Source organism: Gobio gobio (genome assembly GCF_949357685.1).
Source record: "Gobio gobio genome assembly, chromosome: 11".
In the NCBI taxonomy this organism is placed as follows: Eukaryota; Metazoa; Chordata; class Actinopteri; order Cypriniformes; family Gobionidae; genus Gobio; species Gobio gobio.
This window is the reverse complement of record NC_137104.1, coordinates 43,113,844-43,127,187: the sequence shown is the minus strand read 5'-3', so window position 1 is coordinate 43,127,187 and position 13,344 is coordinate 43,113,844. Positions and strand designations below refer to the sequence as shown.

At 44.6% G+C, this 13,344-nt stretch overlaps 1 protein-coding gene across 1 annotated transcript in view; it reads left to right on the top strand.

The window, feature by feature from the left end:
- The window catches only part of LOC307133384 (major histocompatibility complex class I-related gene protein-like), an 86,973-nt gene that overhangs the window by 49,748 nt on the left and 23,881 nt on the right, over positions 1 to 13,344 (top strand). The window contains exon 4 of the mRNA XM_079828451.1: positions 1,314 to 1,595. Within this exon, the coding sequence (XP_079684577.1) occupies positions 1,314 to 1,595 (282 nt within the window). The remainder of the gene's footprint in view (positions 1 to 1,313; positions 1,596 to 13,344) is intronic.

Genomic DNA, 13,344 nt, shown 5'->3' with positions numbered 1-13,344 from the left:
CTATCACAGCCCTTTACAACACACAGAACCATGGCTAATCACACAGGTAAATCCACAACACAATTTGTCGGCTGCAAGCCTGAAACTTTCTCTGCAACTACACGAACTTAGTGCCGGTCACATTGAAAGTTACCTAGCTGGGGGCTACTTTCAGACTCTGCGTAATATCATTGTGCTGCTGCAGCCATTGTACGGCCGCGAAGATCCGCGACTATTACGCAGGAATGAGAAAGTAGTTCCTAGCCATATAGGTGTAGAAAATCGCAACTTTTCATTTTCAGTTGGTCTTAGCACACGATGTAACTGTAGAAGAGTCAAGTTTTAAATAGGAAAAAAATTTAAAGTGTCTTTGGTCATTTTATGAATGAGATGCTAATGGACTGATCAGAATCAATGATGTATGCTAAGCTATGCTAAAAGTGCTACCGCCAGATACAAAGATCGGCTGAATGGATTCAAAAACTGTAAAACTCAACTATTTAACTCTAGGGGACTTGTAAAATGAGCCTATTTTCAAAAAAAGTGGAGTGTTCCTTTAAGTATTAAGGAGAAGATCCGTTTACTTGCGAAGCGTACAGCCGCTTCTCTAGAGCTGTGCTGCGCCAAAGTGATCTCACGTCACAGCGCCAAAACAGAATTAATGTTTTTGAATTTTGAAATAAAATGGACGTAATTTGAAATCTGAGACTTTGTTTTATGTAAATAGCAACAAAGCACAAAGAATATTGCTATTTAATGGATGTGAGGTGCTTCAATGATCCGTTCATTCATTAACTGAAAACCTCTTCTCCATTTTGAATGTCACTGCTGCTCGGGTTGCCTTGGTTACCGTCAAAAGCACACAGTATCAATACGGCAGCTGCTGTATCGATACGCGCATCGTCAGGAGTTCATGACGATGTATCATTGTATCGATATTCTGAGCAGTCCTAGAAGAAAGTGTGTTTATTAAGTTATCTGATTGGGACTGCAAAATTGGCAGTGAGGAAGACCAGGAAGAACAAAGGCTTACAATTTGGAAGTACGGATCCTGAAGTTATGTTTAGGAGTTTAGTGGCTGGAAGGCTTAAAGTAGAGTATGCATATTATAATATTGTAAACAATGTCAGGAGTTTTATTGAAATATGGTGTGTCAATGATGTTTTATGCACAATTTATGAAAAAATTTAATATTTTTAAATTTTTATTATTATTATTGATGTGTACATTTGTGGTTTATATATGTTTTCATTTTAATGTGTAATGTTTGAATAGTAGTGGATGAGTTCTGAAATGTAAAAAATTAAAGAATTATAAACCTCTCTCTCTCTCAGTCTCTCCTCAGGTGTCTGTGTTGCAGAAGGATTCCTCCTCTCCAGTGACGTGTCATGCTACAGGCTTTTACCCCAAAGAAGTATCAATCTCCTGGCAGAGAAATGGACAAGAGCATCATGAGGATGTGGATCTTGGTGAACTTCTTCCCAATGAGGACGGAACCTTCCAGAAGACGAGCACCCTCAGAGTTACAGCTGATGAGCTGAAGAAGAATCAGTACAGCTGTGTGGTGGAACATCAGGGCAGGAGCGTGACAGAGGATGAGATCAGGAAAAATGGGGGTGAGAGAAATTAGATGAGTGAACTCCCTCCTTGATCCATCCATCTTTGAGTCTGAGAGGGTTTTGACTCACCAAAAAATAAATCCAAAATATGTACTTTTCTTTTTAAAACAGACCAATGCTTTATTAACCAGGATTTTTATTAAAATTAAGAGTTAAAAAGGATGAAATTAAAGTATTTCTCAATCAAAGAATCTATGCCATATGAGTGTGGTCAGTCACAGCCTGGCTTCTTCTCTTTAACAAACAGCTTAACCTGCAGAGAGAAAACAATCACAAAACAAACAATAGCGCACAAAAACCATATGATTATACCTTTATTGATTGTATATATTGCACATTGTCAGTATGCTGATATCACAATCATTGACACTGAGTTTTTTCACCACTACAGGGGTGTGTTTCCCGTACAACGGCGTAACTCACTGCTTAACTACCATAGTACATTGCATCGTTGAAGAAATCAACTAGCTAGTCACGACTGTTTCCCGAAACCGTATTGTCGCAAATCTGTCGTTCAACCATGTTGGTTAATGATGTCACGCAGGTGGTAATAACTAGGGTTGCACAGAATCCAGATTTTTGGGGTTCGGCCGAATACCGAATCCACTGGTTAAGATTCTGCCGAAACCGAATACCGAATCCTACACCCATCCTCAGTCCATTATCACAGTAAACACATTAATGAAGTAAACAACGTCCACAGCAGTGTTGGGATGCTTATATTGACCGTTTAACCGTTAACCGAGAGTAAGAACTTTGACTGATTAAAACTATCAGTTAAACGAAACCATGTTTGTTTGCTGCATGGTTAAAGAAAAATATGTATTTGTTCACTCACAGAGCGCATCGACACGTGCAACCACATGTCTAACCAGATATATTTCACAAAATGAAGCAATGAGAAAGAAGAAGCCTACTGTGTGGGACCATTTCGATAGAAAGGGCGACGAAGTTACCTGCAAAATATGCTACGCGGTATTAAAATACAGCAGTAGTACAAGTTCTTGACTGGTGGAAAGCAAATGAAAGGCGCCTCCTGAGGCTGGCCACTCTAGCGAGGCTTTATCTCTGTATTCCCGAGACATCAGTGCCATCTGAAGCCTTGTCTTAGGCTTTTCCAGGGTTCCTACTGTCATGAAAAACCTGGAAAAGTCATTGAATTTAAAGTAGCAATTTCCAGGACTGGAAAAGTTTTGGAAAAATAAATAAACCAGAAAGTTTTGTAAAAGTCATGGAAATTTGTTTAAAAAAATATATGTAATAGAATATATGTTTAAGTGATAATATTGGTTAAACAAACTTTGAAACTTCGTAAACAAACTTCATTCCTTCGATCAACCCAACTGCTGCATTCCGTCAGATTTCCTTTTGCAGCATTGAGCATTATAACCAAATCACACGCGTTTCTGTCGAGCGTGATTAGAGGCGTTCAGATTAGTCATCGCTGAAACAAAGAGTTTTGTTCAGTGTGCGCACTCTCTGACTGAATTCTTACTGAAATTTGTGAATTCTGCTGTCATCATAAACAACAAAGTGCAGATGTAAGAGATTTATTTCGCAGTGTCGTCAGCTTCCGTGATTTTAAAGGGAGTGTTGGTGAGAGCGCTTAAATTCGCGCTAGACCCAAGTTATGGACAGCTTCATGATCGGTCACATTCTCTGCTCCCTTTCTGTATAGTTTATTCTGGTTAATATAATTTATTCATCATGCTGGTAAGATCACACAAAGTCTTCATTTTCTAATGCATAAAAAGCATTAAAATAATTTGTAAATGTTTGTAGTTTTATCTGTGTAGTCAGAATATGACGTGCAGTTTCCCCAAACACAAAAACATTTTATGTATCTGTTAATCGACAAATCATTATTAGCCTATAATATCAAGAGCATATCAATAACTGACAATGACTCTGTAAAGAGTTCCTGTTCATTTTTTAATTTGAGTAACATTAAACAGTCTGTGGAAATAAACATTTAAGCTTTCCCTTTCGAAAGGGAACTCTCGCTGCGTCTAGCTGACGCTACGGGGAACGCCCTCTGCGTGACTGGTGTCTGAAGCTACTATCGAATCACGGCAAAGTCTTTGACCGACGTCAGCCCATGACGTCATCGTCGTGCGACCCGGAAGTATATAAGGGCGCTGTGCCAACACAGATACATCTTTTTCGTCTTCAGGGACTGTCTGTTTGAAGCGGTATCTGCGGATCTGGTAAAGGAAAAAAAAAAGTTCTCTTTTAGAGTGTGTTATAAGGGACTGAGCGCTGTTGCGTCAGTTGAGATGTGGATGACGGAGGTGCGTTGCTGAAAGCATTGTCACCTCTGGCTGTTCACTACGTGATTCTAGCCGGTTGTACCATCCCTGAGTATGTTAGCCTCCTCTCATTGAGAGTCGTTGGTTCAAGTAGCAGCCAGCTTGGCAGAAAATTCTGGCAGTTGCTTTTCGCCTATTGTAAGACTCGTACAGCTTGTAGGCTTACAAGCCTCCCTGGGAACGGGTCCCCATAGCAGTGCAATGGGTAGTTATTAGTCAGCCAGTGGTCTAACTGTCAAGGTTTTCGTAGCAGTCAGGGTGAGCTTGCTACCAGGTGGTAGGCCTCACCAGGCCTCCCTGGAAACGCGTTCCTGAGTCAGGTACTAGGGGAGCTAGCAGGGCTTGCTATCAGGTAGTAGGCCTCATCAGGCCTCCTTAAAGGCCAGGGCCGATGGTTGACATCGGTATGGCTAGCCTGACGGGCTATCACGTGGTAGGCCTCATCAGGCCTCCGTGGAGACGAGCCCCTAGGGTCTTTTTTGTTACTCTCACTTTGTGAAAGCAAAATGTTTGTTATCAGTTGGCAGGCCTCTAAAGTTAGGCCTCGCTGGAGGAGTGCTCTGAGTCTCAGTCACTTGACGGTTAGCACGGTTGAGTTTGTGCTAGCAGGTGGTAGGCCTCACTAGGCCTCCCTAGTAGGCTTGCGATCAGATAGAAGGCCTCATCAGGCTTCTTTTTGAGGGTGAGCTTCCGGAGTAGGTTCCCGTGCAGCTAGCATGACTTGCTATCGGGGTAGGCCTCACCAGGCCCCCTGGGAGGAGGGCAAGTATCGATGCGGGGCATCGGGAAGAAATAGCCCGGCCGGCTATCAGGGTATAGGCCACGAACTTAGCCTCCCTAATGGTTGGCTGTTAGGTGGAAGGCCTCAGTCAGGCCTCCCTGGAGGCAAGTCCCGATGTTTGGGCATCGGGACTATTCTAGCTTGGCAGGCTATCAAGTGGTAGGCCTTATTAGGCCTCCCTGGAGGTACCGATGTTTTGGCATCAAGGTAGAGCTAGCCTGGCTGGCTATCAGGTTATAAAAGAGCCATTACGCTCCCCTGAGGGTCGGCTGTCAATTGGAAGGCCTCAATAGGCCTCTTGAACAAGGCACATTATCAGTTGGACGGCCTCGACCAGGCCTCACTGGAGGAAGTACCGATGGTCACATCGGGACAACTAGCCTGCCGGCTAGCAGGTTGCAGGCCTCATCAGGCCTCCCTGAAGGCCTGTTGTAGTTGGAAGGCCTTAACAAGGTTTCTCCAAAGGCGAGCACCGGCGCACGGCGTCCGGGTCTGCGGCTTAGCAGGTTATCAGGTGGAAGGCTTTACAAAAGCCTCCCTGAAGGTGAGTTCCCAGGTTGTGGTCACTAGAACAGTAGCATAAATGGCTATCTGACAGTAGGCCTGCACCGGGGTGATCCAGAGGCAGGTAGTAGGCCTCATCAGGCCTCCCTAAGGCGTTCCTGGGGCCCAGTCACTTGAGAAACAGTTAGCAACAAGGTGCAAACAGGTAGCAGGCCTCTCCAGGCCTCCCTAAAGGCTGGCTATCAGGTAGTAGGCCTCAATAGGCCTCCTTTGAGGGCGAGCTCCTGAATCTGGATACTCGGCTAGCCTGCGTAGCTTGACTGTCAGGTAGTAGGCCTCCATTAGGCCTCCTTGAGAAAACAAGTTAAGAAAACAGTTTTCCAGTTACCTTGACAGACAGCTTCAACTGTTATCAGGTGGCCCACGGGACCTCCCTAGAGGTAACCTCAGCAGTTAGCATGCTTCGCTGGCAGGTGGTAGGCCTTTATAGGGCTCCCTGAAGGTGAGCTTGAACGCTCTTAAGGTTGGCATATATTGCTGTCAGGTAGTAGGCCTCACTAGGCCTCCCTGAGGGTTGGATTCCCGAGCCAGGACACTCGAGCAGCCAGCATGGCGTGCTGTTAGGTAGTAGGCCTCTATAGGCCTCCCTGGGGGAAGAACTCGCTATCAGGTAGTAGGCCCACGGGGCCTCCTTGAAGGCGAAGTTCCAAAGTAGGCACTTCTTGGTTAACAGTTTTCTGCACTCTAAAACCGGATAAGTTGAGTTTACTTAAAAAATTTGAGGAAAGTGGTTGCCCTAAAAAATTTAAGTAATGATTACTTGATAAACTTGAGTTAAATTTATTTAAAGATATTAGTCGTTCTAATAACTATTTTAAGTTGAATAGACTAAATACTTTAATTTTAAGTAATACCGCTGTTTAATTACTTCACTTATCTTTTTAATTGCATTAAGTTGTTCTTACTTAAACCGTTTAAGTTTTGTCAACTTAATTCTATCTGGGATCTGAGGAAGTGTACTCCCAGAGTGCATTGTGGCATGAATAAATTAATTGCTTCGTTTTACTATTTTTGCCTTTATTTTACTATTTGTCTTTTGTCAGTATAACCCCAATAATGACAGCAAGTAAAATAGTAAATGTCGTATTAATAATAAAAATAAAAAAAATAAATAAAAAAAATCCTTGTTACCATTGTTGTGTTTTGCATGCTTAATGTTGAAGTGTGTGTGTGACACACTCGAGCATGGTCAAATGATATTGTGACAAACATAGAGGGATTATATCAACTCAATTAAAAGGTTATGCCATAAATATTAGCAAAACAAATGTTAAAAGGTCATTATTTGACATGAAAAATAGTTATGTTCTATATCATTAATGGACAAATATTACACATATATATATATACAGGGAGTGCAGAATTATTAGGCAAGTTGTATTTTTGAGGATTAATTTTACAACATTAATAATTAAACAACAACCATGTTCTCAATGAACACAAAACTCATTAATATCAAAGCTGAATATTTTTGGAAGTAGTTTTTAGTTTTAGCTATTTTAGGGGGATATCTGTGTGTGCAGGTGACTATTACTGTGCATAATTATTAGGCAACTTAACAAAAAACAAATTTATACCCATTTCAATTATTTATTTTTTACCAGTGAAACCAATATAACATCTCAACATTCACAAATATACATTTCTGACATTCAAAAACCAAACAAAAACAAATCAGTGACCAATATAGCCACCTTTCTTTGCAAGGACACTCAAAAGCCTGCCATCCATGGATTCTGTCAGTGTTTTGATCTGTTCACCATCAACATTGCGTGCAGCAGCAACCACAGCCTCCCAGACACTGTTCAGAGAGGTGTACTGTTTTCCCTCCTTGTAAATCGCACATTTGATGATGGACCACAGGTTCTCAATGGGGTTCAGATCAGGTGAACAAGGAGGCCATATCATTAGATTTTCTTCTTTTATACCCTTTCTTGCCAGCCACGCTGTGGAGTACTTGGACGCGTGTGATGGAGCATTGTCCTGCATGAAAATCATGTTTTTCTTGAAGGATGCAGACTTCTTCCTGTACCACTGCTTGAAGAAGGTGTCTTCCAGAAACTGGCAGTAGGACTGGGAGTTGAGCTTGACTCCATCCTCAACCCGAAAAGGCCCCACAAGCTCATCTTTGATGATACCAGCCCAAACCAGTACTCCACCTCCACCTTGCTGGCGTATGAGTCGGACTGGAGCTCTCTGCCCTTTACCAATCCACCCACGGGCCCATCCATCTGGCCCATCAAGACTCACTCTCATTTCATCAGTCCATAAAACCTTAGAAAAATCAGTCTTGAGATATTTCTTGGCCCAGTCTTGACGTTTCAGCTTGTGTGTCTTGTTCAGTGGTGGTCGACTTTCTGCCTTTCTTACCTTGGCCATGTCTCTGAGTATTGCACACCTTGTGCTTTTGGGCACTCCAGTGATGTTGCAGCTCTGAAATATGGCCAAACTGGTGGCAAGTGGCATCTTGGCAGCTGCACGCTTGACTTTTCTCAGTTCACGGGCAGTTATTTTGCGCCTTGGTTTTTCCACACGCTTCTTGCGACCCTGTTGACTATTTTGAATGAAACGCTTGATTGTTCGATGATCACGCTTCAGAAGCTTGGCTATTTTAAGACTGCTGCATCCCTCTGCAATATATCTCACTATTTTTGACTTTTCTGAGCCTGTCAAATCCTTCTTTTGACCCATTTTGCCAAAGGAAAGGAAGTTGCCTAATAATTATGCACACCTGATATAGGGTGTTGATGTCATTAGACCACACCCCTTCTCATTACAGAGATGCACATCACCTAATATGCTTAATTGGTAGTAGGCTTTCCAGCCTATACAGCTTGGAGTAAGACAACATGCATAACGAGGATGATGTGGTCAAAATACTCATTTGCCTAATAATTCTGCACTCCCTGTATATATATATATATATATATATATATATACATATATACATATACATATATACATATATACATATACATATATACATATATACATATACATATATACATATACATACATATATATACATATATACATATATATATATATATATATATATATATATATATATATATATATATATATATATATATATATATATATATATATATAACTTCCCTTGTTTTGAAATCAATTTCTTGTTGCATTGCTGCATTAATAGGAAGTTCATTACTATAATATGAATGAAGTTCCAAGTGTCCAACCAAAGGGAACACTAATCACAATTATGGTGAGAAGAAGTGGAGGAAATGAGTGATAAGTCTAGAAAAAATTGCCCCGCCTCAAAAACACTTTACCCGTCCGCCCGTCCACCCGCTTGTTTTTTTGCTTTGGCAAAATGGTACTTAAACCAGTCAAGTAATGTTTACTTGAGTTTTCTAAGTAACGAAGGCATAGCATGCAAATAGTTCAGATTACTTACTTGTTTTAAGTAAGGTCAACAAATTATTGGACATTAAGTAAAGTTTACTAAAAAAGTCTTAGTAAGAACAACTGTTGGATTTTAAAGTGTGTGGTAGAACTTGTGTTAGTTGGGCCTACTGCTGAGGGTTACCCGCCAGGCAGGTTCAGTTGCTTCCCTCACTGAGGGTCGTCTATGAGCATACAGCCGCCTGAGCCTGGTCAGACGGTCGTAGGCCTCTTGTGAGGCCTCCCTGTTAGATCAGTCCGTAGGCCTCTCCGGCCTCCTTACTGCTTTGAAACACAAGCACCTGATAGATCCTTGATTTGAGCAGGCAGACTCCCCTCGCTAGCAAGGGTTGTAAAGCGCTACGCTGAGTATTGCTCTCTTGGATAACCCGTCTCTGAGTTCCGGGCTAAGTAGGACTGCCAGTTTTTCATTCCCTTAGTTTGGATGCCTCCTGGGCACCATCCAGAGGCTCTGTTTCTGAACAGACAGGGTTGGCTAAACCGAAGTGTCCATAACACTTAGGGCACCAGGTCAGGCCTCCCTGGTGGCACTCGAGAGAACTTTTTTTCCGAGCAGTGACTGGCTGGGGCGCCTTCGGGTCCCTTGGCCACATTCCCTTAAAGGGACCCCTTCTGTCAAAGTAGTGGTCCCGGGCCTTTGAGCTGTCTAGATAAAACCTCACGCAGTGGCGTTAGGGTTCCAGTTAGTCGCATAGCTTGGGCTATGACCGTAGGGAGTGCTGTCGCTGACAGCCCAGTGTGACCTGAGGGGGAGTTGCTCAGGTTTTTCAGTTGAATTTACTTGTGTTGACAGTTGTCACTGCCAATAGGCAGACACTCCCCTCAGCATGGCGGCGTTGGTATATCGTTCCCCGTAGCGTCAGCTAGACGCAGCGAGAGTTCCCTTTCGAAAGGGAACGTCTCAGGTTACGTATGTAACCTCTCTTCCCTGAGAACAGGGGACGAGCGCTGCGTCTCGTTGCCATGCTTCAGGGCCTATCTGCCATACAGTCCCTTCAGACGAAAGATGTATCTGTGTTGGCACAGCGCCCTTATATACTTCCGGGTCGCACGACGATGACGTCATGGGCTGACGTCGGTCAAAGACTTTGCCATGATTCGATAGTAGCTTCAGGCACCAGTCACGCCGAGGGCGTTCCCCGTAGCGTCAGCTAGACGCAGCGAGAGTTCCCTGTTCTCAGGGAACAGAGGTTACATACGTAACCTAAGACGATTTCAGATGCAGCTTCTGTTCCACCTTTGCAGTCTAAAGATGGCTTTTGTCAATGATACAATTTTATTGGTAACGGTCTAGTATTCTGACTGATTTAGTTAAATTTAAGTATTTGACGACAACAAAGGTAATCATTAAAAATTGCACTCATAAATAAATAAAATGCTCTTGAAAATCAATTGCAAGGAGCCCCTTAATGGAAACGTCTCGGTTACGTATGTAACCCTCGTTCCTTGAAGGAGGGAACGGAGACGTACTTGGGATCTGATCTCAGAGACCAATCTACTTCGAGTGTATTAAAAACGAGCCAATGGAGATTGGCATGCGATCCACGCATTCCACGCACCGCCCCGCAGCGCGGGTATAAATAAGGAAGTGGAATGCTTGATCATTGCTTTTTTCTGCTGAGGAGCCGAACTAGTGACTCGGCCCCCTAGCGGAAGCACAGCACCTGGCGACGGGAAGTACGTCTCCGTTCCCTCCTTCAGGGAATGAGGGTTACATACGTAACCGAGACGTTCCCTTTCAGTCGGTCACGTTCGACGTACATCGGAACTGACCGACGAATTGGGATCCCTACCAAAACGCCAGGGCGCTGGCCCTTCCAGCGTCCTGCTTGAGCGCACTGGACCGTCTTAGATGGTACGGAAGTCAGGGCTCCAAGCAGGGAGGTCAGTCACTGCTGTTTCTGCAAGACCCACTCAGTGTGACTATTGGATAACGCTGGGAAAGCGTGCCCGTCTCGGAAGATGGTACGATGCGTAGCCACGTCCTTCGTAGAAGGCTAGGTGGCAGAATACACATAAGGACTAACCTGGCAGGGTAGTGCAACATATGGCAGTCTCTGGGGTGGTTCCAGCCTGGTCCCAGGGGGGAAAGAACACGCCCAGAGACGACAAAGCAGGCTCTGTCAAGGGAAAGACACGGGGCTAGCCGAGTAGGGTAGCTGGTACCGTGGAAGAATACACATATGGGGTAGCCGTGAGGGGACCGGTACATATGGAACCCAGCCTACACACACGTTTCACAAGCATACGGGTGCAGGCCTGGCGTCAGACGGCCGCAACGTCTGGCACCACAGGGGTGACGGAGGAGCTTGACAGGGTTAGCCGTTTCCGGGGAACACAACTGGAGAAAAATAGACGCACGTATCCGGCCCAGAGGGCGGGAGTGGCGTTGCAAGCCGACACTTAGAACGGGCACTTAGCGCTACTGGCCACTGGGGGCGAGGATGCGGGAAGATACCGGCTCTACACGGAGGCTATAGAATCTAGCGAACGTGTTAGGTGTCGCCCAGCCCGCAGCTCTACATATATCTGTCAGCGAGGCGCCTTGAGCCAGCGCCCAGGAAGAAGCAACACTCCTTGTTGAGTGTGCTCGCAACCTGAACGGGCAAGGCACGTCTTGGGACTGGTAAGCCAAGACGATAGCATCCACTATCCAGTGGGCTAACCTCTGCTTGGAGACAGCCTTTCCCTTCTGCTGGCCTCCGTAACAGACGAAGAGTTGCTCTGAGGTCCGAAAGCTTTGAGTCCGGTCGACGTAAGCGCGGAGAGCGCGGACGGGACATAACAAAGCCTGGGCTGGGTCTGCCTCCTCCGAAGGCAGCGCTTGCAGGTTCACTACCTGGTCCCAGAAGGGAGTGGTAGGAACCTTGGGCACGTATCCAGGCCGGGGTCTCAGGACAACGTGAGAGTTGGCCGGCCCGAATTCTAGGCACGATTCGTTGACCGAAAGTGCATGCAGGTCCCCTACCCTCTTGATGGAGGCCAATGCCGTCAGAAGCACTGTCTTCATTGACAGGATTTTAAGCTCCACAGACTGCAAAGGCTCAAAGGGAGGGCTCTGAAGTGCTCTGAGCACTAGAGCTAAGTCATTTCATATATTCATTTCTCTTCATCCCCTATGGGACATAAGGCTTCAATGAGCACTCTCCATTGTATTCGGTCCCTGGCAGCATGTTGGGCCTCTCCCCATGACAGGTTCATCCGTTCCAGCTCTTGTGTCACAGTTCTGCGCCAGGTGGTTTTGGGTCTCCCTGGTTTTCTTTTACCAGGTGGTGTCCATCTTAGGGCAACTTTTGTGATGCTGTCCTGCTCCATCCTTAACACGTGTCCTAGCCATCTCAAGCGTCTGTGTGTAATCTCCTTGGTGATACTCCAGCTTCCCGTTTTCTTGTACAATTCATTGTTGGAGATGTTATTAGGCCAAAAAATCTTGCATATTCGTCGGAGGCATCCATTATGGAACACTTCCATTCTCCTCATGTCAGTTTTAATAATTGGCCAGCTCTCTGAACCGTACAACAAAACAGACTTTACATTACAGTTATATAGGATCATCTTCGTTTTAAGGCTGTATTGTTTTGATCTCCATATAAGACGGAGTTGGGAGAAGGCACCCTGAGCCTTTCCCAGCCTTGCTTTAATATCTTTAGATGCGCCACTGTCCTTACTGATAAGACTGCCCAGATAGGTGAAATCTTCCACAAACTCAAGTGGTTCCTCATTAACAAGGATGGGTGCTGTGGGGGTAGAGTTGACACACATCACTTGTGTTTTGGAGGTGTTAATACTGAGCCCAACTTGTCTGGCAAAGTTGTTCAGCCTATCAGTTTTAGCCTGCATGTTGTACTGGTTGGTTGATAGGAGAGCAAGATCGTCAGCAAAGTCAAGATCTTCCAGCTGGGAGAACAGAGTCCACTGGATGCCTCTGGGTCTGTCTGCTATGGTGTTGGTTGTGATCTAGTCTATGGCGATCAGGAAGAGAATAGGGGAGATGATGCACCCTTGTCTCACCCCGGACTGCACGGGAAACCACTCAGAGAGGTGATTTCCTATAATGACACTACACTTAAAATGTTCATAGAATGCTTTTATGATTGAGATGATCTTTGATGGTATTCCATAGGAGTGCAGTATCTTCCAGAGGGTGTGTCGATGGACACTGTCAAAAGCCTTCTTGAAGTCCACAAAGTTGATGTAGAGTGGTGTATTCCATTCCAAGCACTGCTCTATGATGTTACGCAAAGAAAATATCTGGTCCATACATCCTCTTCCCTTCCTGAAGCCTGCTTGCTCCTGTCTAATCCTGGTGTCAATGGCTGTCTCAATGCGATTGAGAAGGATTCTGCAGAACACCTTACTTGGAATAGACAGAAGAGTAATTCCACGCCAGTTGTCACAGTTCTTAATGTTGCCTTTCTTGGGGACTTTGACAATGAGGCCTTTTGACCAATCTTCAGGGATGGTGTTACTGTTCCAGATGTTTTGGAATAGATCTGTCAGCACTCTTGTTGAGGTTAGAATGTCAACCTTAAGCATTTCGGCATGAATAGCATCAATGCCACTTGCCTTGCCACTTTTCAAGGTATGGATGGCAGCTTTAACTTCAGCAGAATCAGGGGGGTTGGTGTTGATTTCCAGGATATCCTCTGTTGTTATGATGTTG